The following is a 23,924-nucleotide window of genomic DNA, read 5'->3' as shown; positions in this document are numbered from 1 at the left end:
GTCCTCAATGTTTAAAAAGTGCAAAAGAAAGAACTGTACAGAAAAGGAAAAACATAAAATAAAATGGAACGTTCAACCTGGTTTATGTACAAGGGTGGACCAATCAGGCCGCATAGACGGGATCCTCCAGATCGGTTGCCTCAATGTCAGGCGGAAGTGGTTCAAGGAACGGTTTCAATCGCTGCCCATTCACTTTGAACATGTTCTTGTTGGAGACATCTTCAAGTTCCACAGCTCCATGAGGGAATACCGTGCGTACTAGGAATGGGCCGGTCCATCGGGACCGCAATTTTCCTGGAAAAAGATGCAGCCGAGAGTCGTATAACAAAACTTTCTGACCCGGTGTGAATGACTTGCGCAGAATACGCTTATCATGAAACAACTTCATCTTTTGCTTATACAGCTTGGCACTGTCATAAGCCTCGTTCCTCAATTCTTCTAACTCATTGAGTTGAAGTTTCCGTTGTGCACCCGCCTTGTCGAGAGAAAAGTTAAGTTTCTTGATAGCCCAGTAAGCTCGATGTTCTAATTCCACAGGAAGATGACATGGCTTTCCATACACTAGACGATAAGGGGACATGCCAATTGGTGTCTTATAAGCTGTTCTATAGGCCCACAAAGCATCATTCAATCTCAATGACCAATCTTTCCTTGACGGGTTGACCGTCTTCTCCAGAATGTGCTTAATTTCCCTATTAGAAACTTCTACTTGTCCGCTTGTCTGAGGGTGGTACGGAGTTGCAACCTTGTGGGTTATGCCATACTTGCGTACTAAAGACTCAAAGTACTTGTTACAGAAATGTGAACCACCGTCACTGATTATAGCTCTAGGGGTACCAAAACGTGAAAATATGTTCTCCTTCAGAAATGAGAGTACCACCTTGTGGTCATTTGTCTTGGTTGCAACAGCTTCAACCCACTTCGAAACGTAATCAACAACAACTAGGATGTATAATTTGCCTTCAGAAATAGGAAATGGACCCATAAAGTCAATCCCCCACACATCAAATAGCTCAACGATCAAAATCGGATTCAACGGCATCATGTTTCTCCTCGAGATACTTCCTAGTTTCTGACAGCGCTCACAAGCAATACAATACTCATGGCAGTCTCTAAACAGCGATGGCCAGTAAAACCCACACTGCAGGATCTTTGCAGCGGTCTTCTTGGCACTGAAATGCCCCCACATGCTTGGTCATGACAGAAAGATATCACATCTTTCTGTTCCATGTCGGGCACACATCTCCTAATGATTTGGTCTCGGCAGTACTTAAACAAATATGGGTCATCCCAAAGGAAATGTTTAACTTCAGCCAAGAACTTGGAGCGGTCTTGTCTCGACCAATGTGAGGGCATTCTACCTGTAGCAAGGTAGTTAACAATGTCGGCAAACCAAGGAAGGTTTGACACAGACATCAATTGTTCATCAGGGAATGATTCTCTAATCAGCTCAGATTCATCAATAGACTCACTAGTTAATCGGGACAAGTGATCAGCAACCACATTCTCACAACCTTTCTTATCACGGATTTCGATGTCGAATTCCTGTAATAAGAGTATCCATCGAATAAGGCGAGCTTTAGCATCCTTCTTAGAAAGAAGATACTTCAAAGCCGCATGGTCAGTGTATATGATGATCTTAGATCCTATCAAATAAGATCTAAACTTGTCTAATGCAAATACCACGGCAAGTAACTCCTTCTCGGTAGTCGAATAGTTGAGTTGAGCATCATTAAGAGTTTTACTAGCATAGTATATCACATATGGTAGTCTATCAACACGCTGTCCTAAAACAGCGCCAACGGCATAATCAGAGGCATCACACATGAGTTCGAACGGTAGTTCCCAGTTGGGTGGTTGGACAATAGGAGCTGAGGTGAGGAGAGTCTTGAGTTCTTCCCATGCCTTCACACAAGCAGTATCGAAGTTAAAGACAACATCTTTGACAAGTAGATTACACAAAGGTCTTGAGATTTGGCTAAAGTTTTTGATGAATCGCCGGTAGAACCCAGCGTGACCTAAAAATGATCGAATACCCTTCACAGAGTGGGGTTGTGGTAAATGTTGAATGAGGTCGACTTTAGCTTTATCTACTTCAATTCCTTTTTCCGAAACGATGTGTCCTAGAACTATGCCGGAGTTTACCATGAAGTGCATTTTTCCCAGTTTAAAATCAGATTCTTTTGCTTACATCTAGACAACACAAGGACCAGATGGTCCAAACATTCATCAAAAGAGGAACCAAACACAGAGAAATCATCCATAAAGATCTCGAGAAAACTATCTATCATGTCTGAAAAAATGCTCATCATGCAACGCTGGAAAGTAGCAGGCGCATTACACAGCCCGAAGGGCATACGTCTAAAAGCAAATGTCCCAAATGGACACGTGAATGTAGTTTTTTCCTGATCTTCCGGTGCAATGTGAATTTGGTTATAACCGGAAAAGCCATCTAGAAAACAGTAGTGACTGTGTCCAGACACACGTTCTAGCATTTGGTCTATGAAGGGAAGGGGGAAGTGATCTTTTCTTGTTACTGTGTTCAACTTCCTGTAGTCGATACATACTCGCCATCCTGTGGTGTACGTGAAGGGACTAACTCATTCTTTTCGTTCCGAACTACAGTAATGCCTGACTTCTTAGGCACAACTTGAATGGGACTAACCCATTTACTATCTGAAATCGGATATATGATACCCGCATCAAGTAGCTTCAAGATCTCACTCTTAACAACGTCTCTCATGTTAGGATTAAGTCTTCTTTGCATTTCCCTAGATGGTTTGGCATTCTCTTCAAGATTAATGTGATGCATGCAAATGGTGGGACTTATCCCTTTGAGATCTGAGATGGTCCATCCTAAGGCTTCTTTCTGCTCCTCAAGTACTCCTAAAAGCTTGTTTTCCTGTTCTATGTTTAATCGTGAAGAAATGATAACAGGTAAAGTATCAGAAGGACCTAGAAATGCATACTTCAAAGTATCAGGTAATGGTTTCAATTCCTGTTTGGCCTTAGGAGACTCATCCGAAGATATAACAGACTTCTCAGAAAGTGGGAGTTGTTCCACTGTAGTCTGCCATTTAGTGATGTCCATTTGAGGTACAGATTCGAGCAAAGATTGGACTTCACCAATGTATTCATCATCATACAACTCCAAGTTAACATCTTCCAAACATGCTTGCAAGGGATCTTTTGACATAATACCAGTCAATGAATCTTGTATCAAACTCTCAATCATATTGACCTCATGTACATCCTCATCATCAAGATTCACATGATGTTGACTAACATTAAACACATTCAGCTCTACAGTCATGTTTCCAAAAGACAGCTTCAACACTCCATTACGACAATTGATGATCGCATTAGACGTCGCCAAGAAAGGACGTCCTAAAATGACAGGAATGTGACTATCCGGGTTTTGTACAGGTTGAGTGTCTAAGACAATAAAGTCTACAGGAAAGTAGAACTTATCAACCTTAATTAAAACATCCTCAATTACACCTCGAGGGACTTTGACGGATCGGTCCGCCAATTGGAGAGTTATGGGTGTTGGCTTCAATTCTCCAAGACCTAACTGCGCATAAACAGAATATGGCAGGAGGTTCACACTTGCACCTAGATCTAATAAAGCTTTATTGACCATGTGGTTTCCTATAGTGCAAGAAATTGTTGGACAACCTGGGTCCCTAAACTTAGGTGGAGTTTTGTTCAGAATGATGGAACTCACCTGTTCAGCTAAGAAAGCACGTTTGTGCACATTAATCTTGCGCTTTTGAGTGCACAAGTCTTTGAGGAATTTGGCATATGCAGGGATTTGCTTAATTGCCTCAAGAAAAGGAATGTTGATGTTGACTCTTTTGAACAGTTCTAACATCTCATTGTAGTGGGTGCTTATCTGTTGGCGAACTAACCTCTGAGGATATGGAGCAACATCAACATTAGGAGTTAGAGGGTATTCACAACATTGGGATTGTCGGCTTGCTAATGTACTCAGGTTCCTTTTCTAAGTTGGAGGTGTTCTTTGGTGGTGTAGGCAATGATATGCTTGGCTCAGATTCATTTGATTGTGGTATGCCTACATTGTTCTCAACAATCTTACCACTTCGGAGAGTGGTGATGGAATGGGCTTGATCGGGTGAGGTTTCATTGCAAGATGATGTTCCTGCTTGAAATATCCTCTTTGGATTTTGTTGGGGCTGGCTAGGAAGTTTACCCTTTTCTCTTGTATTCAGTGCATCGCAAATTTGACCCATCTGAGTTCTAGAGCGGAGACTCGTTGATCAGTTGCTTTCTCATTCTTCATCAGATGTTGGGTCAACTGATTGATACTCTCTTCAATGCTAGACAATTTCTTGTCAGCAGTGTATTGAGGGTACGACTGCTGTTGAGGATTTTTAGGGTATTGATAGCCTTGATTGTTTGGATAGCTTTGAGTGGGTTGAGATGGTCCTCCTTGAATGGGTCCTTTAGACCATGAAAAATTGGGGTGGTTCCTCCATCCTGGGTTGTAGGTCTGAATAAGGGTTATGCTCTTGTTTTTGAAACATAGCATGTGCCTGTTCTAGCCTAGATTCTTGGAATGCATGCATTTCCGGACAATCACTGACCTGATGGTCAGAACCGTTACATATATCACAGATAGCCATTTCGACATGTTCACAGAAAGCAGTGGTAGAAGGTTTTACGTTTTTCTGAAGTTCTAACGCTTCTATTCTTCTTGCTAGTGCTGCCATTTTTGCATTTCCCTCAAAATCAGACTCAATTCTATGGACCTTATCTACAGGTGTAGTCTTTCTAGGTTCACGAATGGACTCCCACTGTTGAGTTTTTTCAGCAACTTCAATTAGGAAAGCCCAAGAGTCATCAGCACTTTTATCTGTGAAGAGTCCATTACACATAGACTCTACAATTGTTCGGGTAGAGACATCTAAACCTTCATACAAAATTTGCACAAGTCTCCATTTTTCAAAACCATGATGGGGACACTTAAGCAACAATTCATTGAATCTCTCAAGATATCTAGCTAAGGTTTCACCTTCTAATTGTACAAAGCTGTTCAGACTTTGACGAATTGTCGCAGTCTTGTGATTAGGGAAGAACTTTTTGAAAAACTCTTTTGTGAGGTTGTCCCATGTCCTAATTGACTGTGGATGTAAGGCATACAACCATGACTTGGCCTTTTCCTTCAAAGAGAAAGGGAATAGTCTCAATTTTAGGGTTTCGTCAGACATCTGAGTGAAACGTATAGTTCCACAAATCTCCTCGAATTCTCTCACGTGATGGTAAGGGTTTTCGTTTTCAATTCCTCTAAACACGGGAAGCATTTGTATTGTGCTCGATTTTAGCTCATAATGACCAGTAGCTTCTGGTAAAACAATGCACGAGGGTTGGATTGTCCTTGTGGGGTACATGTAATCCTTGAGGCTACGGGGTTCTTCCATTATCTCAGGTTGGTCCGGTGTGTTTTCCTCAGAGGATGTGGGTATGTCAATTGGGTCTATTGGATTGACTCTAATTAGTCGGTTTGATTGGTCTCTAAAGGTCACAACCATATCCTAATAAGATCATTGATCGATGAACTAACATCTAACAAGCCCACAGTCAATGAAAAACACGACCTAAAATTTGGTTTAGTTGGGTTTTGGTTTCAGAATGGGTTTAGAGAAATTTTGGATTAATTGGGACAAAAAGCCCAAACAACTAAAAAAAAAAGGGTTTTGGTTCTTGGTTTTTTTTTTTTTTTGTAAGGTTAGGAGCCCAATGATTGGGGTATAAACCTATAGTCCAAAATAAAATGCAAGCCCACAAAAGAAAAGAAAAATAACCAACAAATAATTACAAGCATATAAAAGAAAAAGAAAAAGAAAAAGAAAAATTATTACAAGCCCAAATAGAAAATAAAGAAAAAGAAAAATAAAATTATTACAGGCCCAAATATAAACACTTAAATACAAGCCCAGATAAATTTAATGAGGCCCATATGGGTTAGCTCATGGGTTAGGCTTACTTGATTTTTGGAGGGAGCCCAAATTTGGGCTTTTTATCCCTTTTTGGTTGCACAGGCCCAGTTGGGCTTTAGGATCGTCCTAAGCAGCTCAGGTGGAGCAGAGCCCAGCAGAATCTGCAGCGAACCCAGCTCAGTTGGTTCAAGCCCAGCTTAGTTGGTTCAGAGCCCAGCAGCAGAGAAAGCAGGCTTTGGCTTTGGCTTTGGCTTTGGCAGCAGCAGCAACAGCAGCAGCACTTGCACACCTGCACACCAACAACAGAAAATAAGTAGCAGAAATCAACACTTGCACACCAGCAGCAGAAGCACTTGCGCTTGCAGCAGCACAGCAGCAGCACTTGCAGCAGTGCAAGGTAGTGCAAGGCAATGCACTTAGTGAAGCAAAAACGAGACAGAAAACAGGAAACAAGCAGAAAACAAGCAAACCGCTACCGAGTCCCCGGCAGAGGCGCCAAAAACTTGGTGTAAAGGGAAAAGACCTACAAACTAGCCTGCAAGTATACAGGGAAGTTGAAGCAAGAAAGAGTAAATAGGGGTTTGTCCACAGGGACTTGGAGGATTTGCTAAAGTTCTCTTTGGGGAGTTTCTAAGGTTTTCTGAGTTCAAGGGAGGGTACTAAGGCTTTTGATTCCACTACCTGACCCTAGGCTAAGGAAATTGTGATGCAATGTATGTCTTGTTTTTTTCATGAAAATGAAAGATTACAATGAAGAATAGAGTAACTAACCTAGCTAAATGACCCCTAGCATCAGCTGTCTTTCAACAGCACAACTGATCACAAGTATTTATCTCAACTAGCTAACTGAACTTAAGGCAATCTCTCTAATGGACTAAATTCTTACAACTGACCTAGCTGCACTCCTAGCATCAGCTGTCTTCTAACAGCACAGCTGATCACAAGTGAAGTAACTCAAATGGCATTTCATTAATCCTAAGGCAGTTAAAGCATTTCAAGACAATACATATACATTTACTATCCTAGCATATGATCAGGAGCTTCCTCTAAGCCCTAGCAAAAGAATTAGAACATGAACATGCTTATAATCATGATATTAACACATACACACATGCTCCACATGATAACAGCACACTTCACAGTCAATTTTTATGTATAACACACATTCCACATGAACTGAAAATGTAACTGCTATATGAAATAAAATGAAAACTAAAACATTTGTTCACTGGCTAGCCCAGAGATGTCCAATTTTTCAACCCCTAACACCCTTTTATAGTTACAACATAAAAAATCCAAAATCCCCAAATCAGTAAAATTAGGGTTTACAAAAAAAAAATCTAAAATTGACCTTTACCTAATCTCTGAAATCAATCAATGGTCTCGACCCATTCTTCTATCGCTTCTCCTCTTCCGTAATTGGTGGTTTGATTTCACTAACTCTGTTTCTCTCAAACCTAGTTTCTAGGTTCACTGTTTTTGAAAAGAAAAAAGGGTTGAGAGAGAAGGAGCTAGAGAGTATCATGGTGGTGTCCTTTAGTGATGGAGGGGGAGGCTGATTGATGGGGTACAGTGATGGAGGTGGTTGAGCGGACATGGTGGTGGTGATGGTTGCTGTAGAGGACTGGAGAAGATGGAGTCGATGGGTTTGGGATGAAGGGCGTGTTTGTTTTGCGGGTATAGGTATTTGGTTGTTTGGGTGTTGAGCGGGCTCATCAAATCTCGATGTTTCGCGAAGCTGAGCCGTATGATGCGGAAATGATAGATCGATCTAATGGCGAGATGGAAGGGAGCGAGGAGCGACCGTTGGATGCAAAAATACAACGAAACTAACGGCTCAAGATGGAGTTAGGTGCTGTAGTGTTGGTAAGGTGCATCGAAATCTGATGCATGATGACGCAGCGACCGTTGGATGATGGAATGGATCCAATCTTACGGTTAAGAAGGAAAACGGGTTTGGGTATTGAATTTTGGGTTTAGGATATGGATTTGGGTTTAGGAATTGGATTTGGGCTTAGGAATTGGATTTGGGATTAGGTAATCTTGAGCCCACTTCTTCTTTAAGAACAATTTCTTCCTTTTTAAGCCCATTTTTATCCTTGAGTCTTCCATAACACATTCTTCACTTCTTTTCCGCTATAGATTCCACCGGCTTTCTCCCGTGTCTTTGCTCTTTTGGCTCCGCAACTCATCTAGTCTTTATTTGGTACCTAAAAATACAAAATTAAACAACATTAAGTAATTATCCTTGAGGAGAGTAAAATACAAAATTCATTACAAAAGGGGGAATTATGGTATGCAAAATGGGATAAGTGCCAATAAAACGATGATAAATAATGCAATATTTGGCGCCTATCAAATTAAACAAGAGAATTTTCTTGTTTAGTCCAGTAAACCCGACCCGGACTAATGGCTAGTCCAGCGGGAAAACATATTTACTCGCTAGTCCAATTTTTTTTGAAAAGAGTAAAATTACTCTACTAACCCTAACATATAATATTATGTATATTAATACATATATATGTTACTACATATGTAGTATGTAATAACTAGTAGTAATATGTAGTAACTAGTATACTGGTAGTAACTAATATACTAGTAGTATAGTAGTAACTAATATACTAGTAGTATTGTAGTAACTAGTAGTAATGTGTAGTATACTACTAATAACTAGTACTAGTAGTAATATATTATATATTGATACTACATATTAATATGTTATATATTGATACTACGTATTAATATGTTGTACGTTATATATCTATACTACATATTAATATGTAGTATCAATATGTTATATGTTATGTTCAATACTGTTATGTTATATATTGATACTACATATCAATATGTAGTATGTTATATATTGATATGTGGTATGTTATGTATTGATAGTACATATCAAAAAATTGTTATGTATTGATACTACATGTTATTACTAGTACTAGTTACTAGTATACTAGTATATAGTATACTACTAGTACTAGTTATTACTAGTATAGTATATTAGTAGTAACTAGTATAGTAAAGTAGTTACCTAATTTACTAGTAACAAATTAGTAAGATATTTTTGTTACTACTAGTATAGTACATATTAATATGTAGTATCACCTTATTGATATTACTAGTATGTAGTAACATACTACTAGTAATATTTAAATGTGTTGATACTAGTTAGACCTGGAAGGGTGTCTTAGGTATTTAGAAAATACACTTTATAATCTCCACGAAGTTTTTGGACTAGAGAGTAAATAATCTAGTCCAAAAACATGTTTTTCACGGGTGGACTAGCCATTCACTAGGCCATGAAAAATTGGACTAAACAGTAATTCCTACATTAAACAAAGGTTAAACTTCAAATTCTGGTCAACATCTGTTAAACAAAGTCAAATGGATTATTTTCAGAACCCAACCTAACTTTGACTGGCCAACTAGCTATAGTCGTTTCACTTAGCATGTTCCGATGACAGAAGTAGATGTGTATATTTCTGCTTCTCCATATATAAATCAATTTCAAAAAGTTAGAAATAAAAAAATTTGGTTCACAGAAAGTTAACTTCTTGGTTATTGACTAACAAAATCCATTTCAAAATTATATTGCCAAACCTTTTTTTTTTACTTCTAGAAATAGAAAGAACTACTCGAACTGAATCCAAAAGCAAAAGTCCTTTCCAAAAGCCAAAAACAAAGAGTTTTACCTCACAAAAAGTTATTATCTTGCTATTTGACATGAAGAAGTCATTTTGAAATTGTACCACCAAACTAATTACTTTTTTTTTTTTTTGACTTTTAGAAACAAAAGACAACTCCTCAAGATGCATCTGAAAGCAGAAGTCATTTCCAAAAGTTGAGAACAAAATTACTTTAAAAAAAGTTCTCCAAAAGAAAAAAATTGATTTAGGAAAATCTACCTTCTTGTTTTTTGAATTTAGAAGTCATGTCGAAAGTATGTCGCAAAACTAACTTCTTGATTATTTCTCGAGGTTTATCTAAACACCCTACAAGTTGAACAGTCATAAGTTTCCTTATTGGGCCTCTTAATATAGCCCTGGTGATGAGAACAAAATTAACAGAAAATGGGCTATATAGCAAAAAAGGTATTTTTTCTGGGTCAAATGGATGGGTAAGCTTTTCGTCTGGGTCAAATGGACAGTCAAAACAAATAAATGAAACAGACCTTTATACCCTTATTAGTTTTCTCCTTCACCACTTCGTTATCTTCTCCATCTCCACCATTAGCACCAAAAACCCATCGAAACCAAATCTATTCACCATCGGAAGCTTCTCTTATTCCACCAGCACCACCACTCAGGTTCCCTAAGAATTACCACCGGCACCACCTTCGCAAACTTTTCTCACGGTTACAATCACGATCGTCAACAATTCCAATACCACTATCATCGTTTTCAATAAGCCTAAAACCCTAATCTCCATCTATTATCTTCATTTGGTTCTCGAATTGCAGATTAGGGTTGTAAATTGATTGATCCATGATTTTATTTGAATTGAAATAACCACCACTGACTTAGAGTTCCACCACCATATAATATTTTTAATGCCCTAATTTCGTTAAAGTTTCTCAATTTCATAAGTTTAGGAAGCTAAATTAGGTTTTTAATCCGTCAATTCACAAAATGGGAAATCAAAAATATGGATTGGTTCTTGATAATCCTTGATCACGTAAGTCTCCTAACCCTAATTTTATTTTTACTTCTATTTTCTTAACGACTTGCGTTTCATCTATGTTAAGCTTATGTAAAATCTAGTTTGAAATTTATTTAATTTAAACATTGATAAATGATTCATCATGTTTTGATTGAGCTGAAAAAAATTTCATGAAAGTTTAAACACGGATGAAACTGGTTTTTTTGGGTTGTATTTGGTGGGAAGGATGAAATCAGTTTCATCTAGTGTACACATTGATATACCTTAATTTTCGTTAGAATACTCAGGGTGAAACGAATTTCATCTAGTTATAGACTGTCATATAACTGTATTTTCGTCAAAATATGCATGATGAATCTAGTTTCTTATAGTTTATACATTGATATACCTTAATTTTCGTCAAAATATTCAGCTATGAGACAATTTCACCTAGTTGTAGACTGTGCTATAAGTATATAATTGTATTTTTGTCAAAATATGCAAGATGAAACTAGTTTCATATAGTTTACATATCGATATAACTTAATTTTTGTCAGAATACTCAGGATGAAACCAATTTCATCTAGTTGTAGAGTGTGATATAACTGTAATTTCGTCAAATTATGCATTATGAAACCAATTTCATCTAGTTGTAGACTATGATATAACTGTATTTTTATCGAAATATGTAGGATGAAATCAGTTTCATCTAGTTTTAAACTTTGATATACCTGGATTTTCGTCACAATATGCACGATGAAACTAGGTACATCCTGCAAATGAACTAAATAGTGCGCCTATACAACTTCTTGAGAGAACTATGAAGATGAATGGTTTCATTTAGCATATTAAGAGTTTTTTGTTCAATTTAAACATGGATGAAACTAGTATAACATTGTTTTAGATTGAGTTGAATGTGTTTTCATCTAAAATTAAATTAGGATAAATCCAGTTTCATCTTGTTTTGCATGGAGTTGAATTTTCCTCCATCATAGTTTAACTAGGATAAAACAGGTATCATCGTGTATCAAATTGAGCTGAGTTTTTATTTATCCATGTTTAAACTAAGATGAAACTTTTGCATCAAAAAAAAAAAAAAAAACTAAGATGAAACAGGTTTCATCCAGGTTTAATTGATATTGAATTATTTGATATTGTTGTAGGAAGCAAAAGTGGGAAGAGTACCGAATTAAAAACAAAGAATAGGCATGATGTGAAGGCCATTAATGAATTAAGAACGAAGCACATGAATGATTTGAAGGTGGTTGGGAAACTGATGAAAAGTTTACAAAATAAGGTTTGGAAATCACAGCCAAACATGTGGAAAAATGGAAGAAGATAAAATTTTGGAATATGATAAGCGCGCTCAAAGAAGGAAAACTATGCAAGGCGGAATGCAGCAAGACGCTTATAGCCTTATTGATGCAATTATTGATGTTTGTTATAGCCTTATGGATGCGCTTATAGCCTTATTGATACAGTTTTAGCCTCAAAATAAAGAAAACTACACAGTAAAGTTATTGATGCAGTTTGTTTAAACTTTTATTTGTATACTCTACTTTTGACTACTTTCCCAATAATCTTATATCAGAATATGTTGGATGAAACCAATTACATCCTGACGAAAAGAGATATGTTTTGTTAGAACATAGAAGATGAAACCAGTTACATCCTGATGAAACTTTTCAGAATTTACGGGATGAAACCAGTATCATCGTGAACAAACTTGTTTTTTCGTCAGAATATGTAAGATGAAACTAGTTTCGTCAAGGTATTATTCATGACGCACTTGTATTCATTGAAGTTTGAACATAAAAATTGTAAAGTAATTGAAAAAATAAAAAAGACATCAAGATTTATATATCAATCAATACAACCAAATAAATATATCTTATTACAAAGTTATCAAATATCCCAAAAAATGATATATTAAAAATACATTTCCCTTAAAAATGTAGCAGTAGCGTACACATTCCAGTGCAATTATGAGATACATTATCGTCAATGATACCGTAAAAACATTGATTTAGGCATGACTTAGCAAGCACAAATTCAGCATTTTCGTCAAAAAAATAACGTAGTCCATCCTATGTTGTTGTTCATGCAAAGGAAGAGTTAACTGTTAAATCATGTTGCACACCTTTCCATGTCTGTAATCAGTTATAATAAGATGATCTCTAACATCTGCAAGTGACACAAACAAGTATACGGGCAAGTAACAGCATATTCACATACTAATTAAAATAAGAAGGTTGGGTTAAGGGAATGGTATCCTGGTTTAAGACCAAGTATGGCTTTTAGATGCTTCAAAAACAAAGTATGGCTCTAAGAGATCTGTGATAGTAGCTTTAGAAACTGTCAAAAAAGGCTCTTGCATATGAAAAATTAACACCAACCATAAACACATTATCCCCACAAAAAGTTTCGAAGTAGAAATCCACCCGAAGAAGAATCAAAGTTTTTATTGTCAAACATCTACTAAATTCACACTCAAGACACACAAAGGTATTCTACTATTCAAATCCTTTTATAAATTAACCTAATAATCTCATTTTTATCTAGGTTTCTTACTCATTCAAACACTGACCACCAGCACATTACACTACCTTCACCACCCACTGCGCACAAATTAACACAATCCACCATCCTCGCCAGCATCTTCCTCCCCAACCACACCAATTATCACCTACCACTTAACACTCAACATCCTTACCGATCAAGACTCACCACTGCATTATCCACCACTTGCACATTTACTGACCTCACCAACATGGGAATCTCCATTCACAACACAAGATGATTTCAAATCTAGGTTTTAGTTACTGATGAGAACACTGACCACCAATAGAATTCACTATCTTCATCACTTACCACTGACTAACAACATCCACTACCACTGATCACTTACCACCCATAAGCACTACCACTCAGGCACTAACCAACCACCCCAACAAATATGAAAATTAAATAAATTTGTAACAATTGAAAATCATACTATTATTAAACTTAAAATTGATTCAGAACTAAATTACACTAAACAAAGCTAAGGTTGGACAATTAGTCTTAATTTGTTATTGAATTTAGACAACCCTAGAAAATCAACAAAAACCCACATCATCAATAAATACTAAAACTTCTAATTGTAATGAATCAAAGGATTAAAATTTATATCAAACTTTAAATTAGACGAAAACGAAATCAAAATTGGACAAAATCAGTTTTGAATTAAATAAAATTAGAATCAAACTAATCAAAAAAATTTCGAATCATTAGAATAAAACTTACCATGATCGAACAAAGATTAAGAATCTGATAGTAATCCGAACTCGAATGTCGAACGGATAAAGAAGTTGAAGCTCATTTACTTCAGATCTGCATTTCACCATTACGAAATTAGTATGGGTATAAATTATACTGATCGTAGGCAGAGAGATCGACATGAAGAGAGGATCTATTTCACCATGCTTGAGCTCTGAAAATCGTTCAAGATCTGAAAACGAAAAATAAAATTGTTCTGGAGAAGAAGAAGGTGATGAGAGAAAAAAAGAAGAGAACCTTTCTGTTTTGGTTGAGTTTAAAGCATGAGGGTTATTTTAGGTAAAACATAATATTTTATTTTATTTTTCCTGGGTGAAATATCCAAATTGGCTAATTGAACAGTATTTTTATGATTTTGGTCCATATAAACAGTATCAAAAGCTAGAATTCTATTTCACCCATGAATTGTTGGTTTTGGTCTTTTTGACCAATTTTGTGCAAAATTAAAGGAAACTGCGGGTTTGTCTGTTCTATGACTTAAGAATATTTTCACACTGGTCTAAAGAACATATATTTAACATATTCTTTTGATTGGTTGATTATTTAACTGATGGCCCCACCCTCCATGTTTAAAATCCCGACCCTCGTTACATGATTCCTTAAATTAAATTAATGGTGGAGATTGAAATGTTAGGTGAACACTCTTTAAGGAGTGTGCACAAATTCGGACTCGCATTACTTTCGAGTTCTTTCATTTTACTAAGTAGCACCTTGTTTGGTTGCAACTAACTCAACTGACTCGTCTAGATCTGACATAAATCACCTGGCTGAGTCAGATTTGATTCAATATATTTGCTTTTTGAGCCAATAGTCTGGTGCAATGAGCCAGGGGTATTATGTTACCTAACTCAAAAGGGTTCGAATCAGAGATTAGGTCGGAGTTAGGCATCGAAACAGAGGCTGGTTCAGATCCAGATCGCGAATCAGATACAAACAAATATGGTGTAAGACATCTTTTCTAGTTTCACTTTTGATTCATCGAGCTTTTGTGTAATTAATTCTTTGGACAATGCTTTAGCACAACACTTATCTAGCCTCTAAGAGCATCCCCAGTCATGAGCGGACTAAAGATCAAATGCCAGATCAAATGCAAAAAAAAATAGCTTTTTTGGAGGTGAACCGCAGTGGTACCAGACTAAATTTTTTCCGATGAATGTAAACTGAACGTCTGATATTGAGACCAAGTATAATAAAAGCCTCAAACTTAGGCGTGGTTGTAGTGCTCGCGCGGTGTGGGACGTAGGTATTATGGACGCACGGTGTGGGGTGTGGCTATAGTGAACGCCTAATGTGAGACGATAATCAAATTAACGTACAAAGGTCAAGCGGGTGTATTAAGCTCGTTTGGGAAACTGGGATCATACTTTTCATGTCAAGCGCACTTATAATGACCGCTTGATATCAAGCGAACTTATAATGAACGTTTGGTTTGGCGGACTTTATATCAACGTCCCACTCAAACGCTCCACTCTCAAACGCTCACTATACCCATGCTCTTTGTTATACTCATGCCTAACTTGAAACACTCGTTACACCTACGCCCCATTAAATTTAGTTATAGTCCTTGCCGACTACTAAATTTAGTCCCAAACCCTAAAAATTCAGACCAAATATACCTTTAGTCAGTCCCACTATGCCTCCATTTCAGACCAAATTTGGATATAGTTCCCAATTATGATCGTGATTGTGGATGCTCTAAGAGCAACTGCAGTGGTGCGAGTATAACCAAAGATCAAAGAGGGAAAAAAAGACCAAATTTTGGGTTTAGTATGGTGTGTGACGCTACGGTGGAAAGACTAAATTTGGTCAGACGTACACTATACGTTCGTCTGGTGTGGGGCGTGGACTATACCAACGCCTGGTGTGGGACGGGGACTATACGTTCGCCTGGTGCAGGGAGATTCAAAACAAAAAAAAAATGGGGCGGAGGTATTAAGCCCGCCCCATGCAATTTCAATTAGTTAAACAGTGGGGCGGAGGTATAAACCACGCCCCACACAAAAGAAAAAAAAAAACCAGGCGTGCACTATACGTTCGCCTGATGTGGGGCGTGGACTATACGTCCGCCTGGTGTGGGACGTGGACTATACGTCCGCCTGGTGGTGGGGCGTGGACTATACCAACGCTCGACTATATTTGGGTTTAGTCTTGGTCCCAGACCAAATATACTCTGGGTTTTAGTCGTCGATCAAAATTTGATCGATAGTACGTTCCAGTACGTCTGTTCAAAAGACCAAATATTTGGGTTTACTCGCCCACTGTGGACCCTCTAAGAGAGCAAATTTAGGACCTTATTCCTAAAAAATTGTTTCCAACTGTTAGAGATTTTTATTCTTTGGAATTAATTATTAAAAGAGTAAACGTGGCGTAGAGGCGCATCTGAATGTGTAGTTAACACTTTCTTCGAGACCTTTTTATTTAGTATGGTCCCCTTCTGGTTTATAGGACCTACTGTTGGAGATGATTTTAATTAAAATGGGATCTAAAATCCTAGATGGCATATAAAAATAAAACTATAACTCTCGGTTGGAGATGGTGTAAGTGGATTTAAAATTTTTAAAGATAAAAGAAGAAAAAAACCAAATTAATGAAAAGAAAGATTGTAAGATAAACCGGGCAGATTGTGTCAAAACCAAAACAAAAATTGTAGGATAAGCCAAAAGATCCCAAAAAAATAAAAAAAGCATCATACAAACAAAATACACATCATTTTGTAATTTGCAATGTTTCATGCAGAGAAGTAAACACGCACTTATCAAACGGAAACACCATGTAATATGTATCGTGTTTCCATGGTATCAGATCAGACTCATTTTCCTTCCGATCCGTTAGGCATGCTCTTTTACCGAGTTTCATGGCACAAGGGTACCGCCGATTCTGGCTTGGACGCGAGGAATACCCAGAACGTTAAGATCCAAGTCAACAAGATTACGACTCTTCCGATTGTATGAGCTGCCAATATTTATACTAGCATCTGCATTCAAGAAACGACCCCTGGTGCCCATGACATCTGTAGATATAACCGTACTATACATATGTTAGCAAAACACAAGAACAAAAAGTTGCAAAAAGAGGGTGAAGTTTTCTTAATTTTCTCAAAAAATAAAATAAAATTGACCTATTAAAAAATAACGGAGGGAGTATAACAGAAGACATGATGATGCAAACGAAAAGAAAGACAGTCACGGAACCTCTAATGAAACTTTTATCCATGATTTTTTCTTTGTTTTTCCTGTTTCCTTTCAATCGATCTGGATATTGAATGAGAATTCTGCTTCCTTTCTCCTGTTTATATAGGCCGTTCATCTTTCTCTTTCAACTAATTTTTCTCCAAATACTTTAGATCCATTGACATTTCACTAAACAAGCCAGCCACGATGTTGCTGGAATTTTAGAATATAGATTAGATGCAACCTCGGTGTTGCCGAATTATGTCTTTTTAATGGAAAGAAAAATATATTAGTACGATGTTACGTCTCAATCAAATGTAACAAAGAATCTTTGTGAAAAATATAAGTAACCACTACGAAACTATGGCAGCTTGAGAACCACCTCATTAGAACAATATCTACCAAATGGTGGTACTATTTAAAACACAGAAATGGTACAGTTCACCGCTCCGGCTCTGGTATCCATTTATATACAGGTCCAGTGGTTGGAGAAGCAATTTCATCCTCTCGAAGTTTGCGTTTCCGGCCTTTTTTCTGCATTTAATAAATTTGATGTTTAACAAAATACTGATTAAAGACACCTACGCCGTCAAACGAAAATGAACTAAAGACCTGAGATGTTAATACCTGTAGTTCGTTCTTCAAGGCCATGTCCATGCATTGGCTTGCATCATCTTCTTTGAAAATGAACTAAAATGAACACCAGATTCACATTTTCAGTTTGATTCATGCTTAGTTTTACTAAGGAGGAGGTGGAAACACTTGATCTAATTCAGCATGAAGATTTCTGGAAAATTTTCATTGAAGATGACTCTTTTAGAAGGGAGTGTAAGCTGGAAATCAGTGATGGTAAAGGAATTGAGGGGGAAATATTTGCTTTAGAAGTTAGAAAATATCCAACAGCATAAATCATTACCACCTAATTTACTTTAGAAAAAGCTTACTTCAGGAAAAATAAATTACTTGGAAAGAGTGAACTTCTTGCTTTGACTTCTCAAAAATTGACTTCACGTAATTGTGTTGACAAACGAGCTTCTTGTATAAGTTCTGTTGTTGGGCTTCCTAATATAACCCCGGTTATAGTTTTGGACCTTTCAGACATTCAATACAACAACCAGAAAAAACAAAAATCAACAGTACAGCCAAAAAGAAAGAACCCTAATTTTGGGCATATCAAAATTTTTCTAGGCATACAAAGCAATAGTCCCATTTTGGGTGATTTTATAAGAGGTAACCTATGGGTAGTTCAATTACCTATATGTTCTTAATACAAAAATCTAAAATCAGTTTTCTAGAAAATCAAAATCAGTTTCCCTTAACATCTCTTCTTCTTCCTCCTCTAGCCGAATTCTTCCCCTCTCGGGAAAAAAAATATTTCAGCACCGTGATTAATCGTAAAAATTTGATCGTCGATTAAACTCAATTACATAATGACTCGTACCAAGAAAAGCTGGGACTAGGCAAACCAAATCGTCTTCTAATCCATCAATTGAAGAAGAAGAAGAACCAATTGAAGATGAAGGTGTAGAAACTGAAATTGAACCAACTGCATCTCCAACTCCGGATTTGAGTATAAGAAAGTAAGTTTTACAAACCCAATCTCCTATTTGCTGTTTTTCATCGATTAAATGACGGTTACAGTGTTGGGTTCGGCTCAGAATTGAGTTGCGTTGTTAGCCGAATTGTTCTTCACAAAAGCTTCCTGTAAGTGTATATGAACAGTTCAGCATGAAATATCATGAAATTTCAAGCTGAACCTAGTCACAAATAGAAATGCATAGGGGTTCGACGTATTCGATAATCATAATATGTGCCGAACCTAGCACATTTACGAGGTTCGGCTATTGCGATATTCATATTATGTGCCAAACCAATACAAAATTCTTACCCCCAATAATTATCAGGAATATAAATGATCAGGTTCGGCTTATAACACTTATGTAAATAGCCGAACCATGTACTACCAAAAGGTTCGGCGCTTACGATTTTCTCAATATAAGCCGAACCTAACATAATTTTTCTTCCATATCACACAGGGTCAGGTTCGGCTCATTATGAAATCTTTAAACAAGCCGAACTAGTTGGTTCGGCTCATAATAATAACACTTTCAGCTTGCCGAACTGTTCATTAGTTGTCAATATATCCAGGTTGGTTCGGCTGATATATTAAGCCGAACATATTCCAGACTCGCCGAACCTTAGTGAAAAAACAACAAACTTTTTATGATTTAAGCTACAAAAGTGAGATTGAACATAAGATAGAAGTGTACCTTCCTCATCCATTGAATCAAATACAAGTTTTTTTCCTCATTTTCCCCTTCTCCTTCTCCAAAAAAATCTAACTAAATAATCTTAAAACTAATCACTAATCAGAATTATTTTAACTAATCATTTGTATTAACACTAATCCTAAAAGGGCAAATTTGCCATTAAAAAAATTGGTTAAGGGGTTTCTGATTTTGTTATTTCACATCCTTTTTGTCTTTATTAGGTATGCCTAATAAGATTTTGGTATATGCCCAAAATCAGGGTTCAAAAGAAATCCATTTTTCATGAAAAACCAACTAAAGTCATCCCGTGTTTGTAGCATACAAGATTTGAATACCCAATCCTGCAGGATCCAATACTGTGCAAGTGGTGGATCTTAAATTTGTTCTCGCCGTATTGTCAGTGTACATACATTTGCAGGTATGATGCAACTGTTTTCAGCAAGAAATCTGGCCCTGAATCCTCTTAAATTTCAAGTGAGTATCAGTTACAAGGCTTGGAGCACCCAATGTTGCAGAATCCAATGCTGTGCATGTATTGGATTTCAAATTTTTCAATACCCCCACTTCATAACAGGTGGTTTTAACTTTGGTCAGGTCTTTGTTCTCGCCATATTGCCAGTATACATTTGCAGGTAAATGGTTCAACTTTTCCGAACAAAAAATCTGGCCCTAATTCCTCTTAATCTTTAACTCAGAATTTCAAGCAACTATCTAACATCACCACTACCATAAAAAAGAAACCACTACCATCTGGTCCAATAAAAAAGTTGGCTGCTTTTAAGAGGCAAGCTTGAGAACAAAACCTCTTATCAAGTTGTGCTGATGTTTTGAAGACAATGAAACTGCCCAACATTTCACCGCTTTCGCTCCGTTCTCCACTTATATACAGGTCCAGAAGTTGGAGAAACAATCTCATCCTCTCGAAGTTTACGTTTCCGGCCCTTTTTCTGCATTTAATAAATTTGATTTGTAATGAAATACAGTTTAAAGAAACATAAGACCAACAACTGAAAATGAACTAAAGACTGGAGAATATTAATACCTGCAGTTCCTTCTTCATGGCCATCTCCAGGTACATCTTCTCCAGTTCATTTGCTCTTTTTTTACGTGCTTCCAGCTCTCTATAAGATATCTCTGTTTTCCTGCACATGGACTCTAAAAGGTAAGTTTCAAGAAAATCGAGAGATAAAATCTGGCTGTCCCGTATAGTTTAAAATTGAAGATATCCAATACAATACTTAATGCAGCTAACTTTACCACAACCAAATTCAGCATAGCAAGAGTGGCACAACCAGAAGGCATGTTACCCATTCGGCAAAAGAATGGAACAAAAAGCATACAGTTCTTTACCTTTTGATATGAGCAGGGATATCCTGAGAAGGCAACTTTCCACGTGGTGGTAAATTTGATTGAATTTCTTTGGCCTCTTCCCTGGAAAATCATGATGGAGACCAAGAAGAACCCAGTCAAAACAAAATGTGTTCAAGATCTTTTTACAGTCTCTTAGTTATCTAGATGTGTAGGAAATAACAGTTTTGTCCTGTTAGAGAATCCACAATGGTGGATCCAAAAACGCCAACAGTCAACCTAAACCACAGTGGTCACCAGCCTAGTAGAAATCTAAATCCTAGGCGAGGTTTTATAACTGAGCCTAGAGGTAGTTCATACTAATTTGTTTATGGCCGGGATTTTAAACCCAGTCCTATACCAAGAACAGTTTCAACTGCCAATTTCTGCATTCGGATTCGGAACGTTTGGCCATTGCAAAACATGGTTTCTCCAATTGCCGGGTGAACAAAAGTTCACTCTCTTTAACTCAGTATAAGTAAGACTTACATTGAACTTATCCATCATTCTCTCAAGTAACCTCCAAAGTAACTATTCTATTTTCATATGATTAGTGGATAGCAGACTACACAAGTTACTAACGTGATTACTCTATACAGAAAAGGAAGGTTGGCGGGAACTGCAAACCTGTCTTCGGCAAAGTAAACATGTTTGTTTGGCGTCTGATCACCAAGAGAGTGCAACATGGAACTTAACCTTTCGATTTTCTGTGGCAAAAACAGGGAATTTGAAATGAAAAAACCACATGAGATATAATTTTACTACATACTACATAAGTTACTCATAGAAAACATCATTCTTTTAAGCATTTGCACCTTCTTCTCACTTTGCCATTTCTGTTTGATATACCCCATATCTTGGGTTTTCATCAGCATGAGTTGATCTTGAGTGAATTTGGCCTCGCTCCTGGTGAAAACATAATAATTTCATTCTTGTTCTTTTATGTGCTTGAGGTGTTGTTGGTAAAAAAACAAGGGTTAAAAACGCAATGTTTTTTTTTTTTTTTTTTACTTACTCTGGTATGTGGACTCCATCAACAGTCTTCGATCTGATCATATTATAGTAGAACTCATCTGGGTTCTTGTTTGCAGCCTTCTCCTTGAGTATCTACAGATCCAGACAAAACATAAAACACTAAGCCAATAGACAGATCCAGTTTTCAGCAACAATTCTATTTTAACAAATACATTACTTCCACATAATGAAAAACAGTTGCAAGGGAGAATTGAAAGTTTACCTGTATAATGTTCTCCTTTGTGTGGTATGCCTTTGCACGCTGACGGTAATCTTTGTGCTTTTCAAGAATCCCAAACTTTTTTCTTGCTTGCCTGAAAGTATGGAAAACAAAAATGAAGGTTGCGGATATAACCAAATAAGGTATAAAAGTTGAGGAAAAATGAGCAGTTACTCACGGCTGGGATCGTTCTTTGTGAGCTCTCCTAGGGACAGAATTCCTTAGAGACGACATTGTTATGAGCAAATCAAATTAACCAGTCTCCTCACACCACCTTACTCTTGTATGGGTGAAAAAAAAGATCTTCTGATTCACTGCAAGGTTTGACAAATAGCACAAAAGCGTTCAAATTAAGTCTTAGTCAGAAAAAATAAGCAGAATAACAGAACAAAAGAGGACAAGGATTGTATTTCCGTATGCAACCAACATTTCACCATTATATGTACAAAACCTCCACATGAAAGCTATTGATGACACATTACTATGCCCAGTTACAACAACATAGCCAAGGAACAAAAACCTTCGGCCTCCAATTTCCAAAGCTAGAAAAATAGGGCGATGCCCCAGTATTACAAATTAACTCTTATTATAAAGTGGCTTCCTATTTCCATGTTTCTTACAGACTCCATCGTTGTGAAGTAATGAATCCAATTCTACAAAGAGATCCCAATACGAGTAATGAATCCAATTTATTCTAACCAATCCGACTATGAGAGAAACAGTGCCAGAAAACAAAAACTGAATCTATCACTGATCTATGGTTTCTTTTTTAAGCCAGTTTCAACTAATCATTAGCTACAAGTGATTCTGAATTGCTTAAGGCGGCTAACAAATTCGAGAAACAACAAACTTGGATAATGAAATCAAATAGCAGATATTACGCCAATCAAGTAGTAGAAATTAAAGTTAATAAAGTTAAGGTTTCTGATAAGTAGAAATTATAGTTAAGGACATGATTAGCTACCTCCTCTTAATCAAGCTGTTGACAATACCTCGGTACATTTGGCAACAACATAGCTAAGGAACAACTCCAATTTCCAAAAGCGAGAAAAAGAGAGATAAACCCCAGTACAACAAGTTCAACACTTGCAAAGATTCTTATAACTGTTGCATCTAAGTCGTGTATGTAAAAACCCTCTTACAGTAAACCATACGGTGCTATATCGATAAGATTTCAAAACTTGACATCGAAACAGTATAAACAAAACTTAACCAAGATATTATACCACCCCACTAATTGTTCTCAGCATGTTGCCAATCAAAACAAAACAACTCCTAATCCCAAATTTCGAATCAAAATTGATAATAGAAACAAAATCCTTAGTAAACTCATTCTTAAATAAGACCAATTTTACCCATCCTAGAATCAAACTGATAAACTTGAGAATCAACAAACACGGATAATAAAATCAAACAACAGAAACGACATCAATCAAAGCTCCAACAAAATAACATCTCTCTCAATCCCAACTTTCGATCAAAAATTGATAATAAAAACAAAATTAATAGTAAACCCATTATTAAACAAGACCAATTTTGCTTATTACAGAATCAAAATGAACTTTAACCTAAGATAGGGTATTGTAATTGTAAATTTAAGTACTGATTGATTGATGATAGCTCCTTGAAACAGTATACGCACCTACAAAGTAAAACCCTAGATTCGAATTCACAATACATTGAGCAGAGAAGAACAGAAAAGAGTATCCTTACCTTTTCTTCTGCTTCTTCGTCTTCCTCTCTCTGTCTCTCGGCGCCTCTTTCTCTGTTGTTTTTGTGTGTAGGGTTTAAGAAAGAAGAGTAGTCCAGCAACATGAAGCGTTAGCCGCTGCTGAAGTAAGGCTAAGGGCTGTACATGTCACTTCACGCACCCAGCCTAGGACACCCCTTAATAATAAAACAATAAAAACATGTATCCTGGTTATTACCTATCACTATCTCCACGACTCCCAACTTATTCCTCCACCGCCCGGAACCATCAAAA

General features: G+C 36.9%; 2 protein-coding genes across 3 annotated transcripts; both read right to left on the bottom strand.

Annotated features, from left to right (window-relative positions):
* Nucleotides 1-505: 505 nt before the first annotated feature.
* On the bottom strand, nt 506-20,212 carry LOC113352739 (the record flags this gene model as incomplete). The annotated part of the gene is made up of 9 exons (XM_026596521.1): nt 20,087-20,212; nt 18,053-18,151; nt 17,717-17,779; nt 17,535-17,623; nt 16,819-16,946; nt 12,742-12,785; nt 2,895-3,874; nt 1,226-1,357; nt 506-614 (listed from the first exon to the last, which is right to left on the bottom strand). Coding segments are annotated over exons 1-9 (1,770 nt in total), but the record flags the coding sequence as incomplete, so codon positions are not given.
* Nucleotides 19,792-23,896, bottom strand: LOC113350429 (probable U3 small nucleolar RNA-associated protein 11). 2 transcript variants are annotated; one of them, XM_026594563.1, is made up of 9 exons: nt 23,654-23,896; nt 22,119-22,254; nt 21,944-22,034; nt 21,722-21,813; nt 21,522-21,612; nt 21,334-21,413; nt 20,710-20,790; nt 20,402-20,501; nt 19,792-20,306 (listed from the first exon to the last, which is right to left on the bottom strand). In XM_026594563.1, exons 2-9 carry the CDS (start codon nt 22,172-22,174, stop codon nt 20,214-20,216), a joined length of 684 nt encoding a protein of 227 aa, XP_026450348.1. In that variant the 5' UTR covers nt 22,175-22,254; nt 23,654-23,896; the 3' UTR covers nt 19,792-20,213. The 2 variants fall into 2 exon arrangements, with proteins under 2 accessions (XP_026450348.1, XP_026450349.1); XM_026594564.1 differs by lacking the exon at nt 23,654-23,896 and adding an exon at nt 22,905-23,585.
* Between the last annotated feature and the right edge of the window lie 28 nt (nt 23,897-23,924).

The sequence above is a fragment of the Papaver somniferum genome, chromosome 2, assembly GCF_003573695.1.
Source record: "Papaver somniferum cultivar HN1 chromosome 2, ASM357369v1, whole genome shotgun sequence".
Lineage (NCBI taxonomy): Eukaryota > Viridiplantae > Streptophyta > Magnoliopsida > Ranunculales > Papaveraceae > Papaver > Papaver somniferum.
This window is presented reverse-complemented; position numbering and strand designations above follow the sequence as displayed.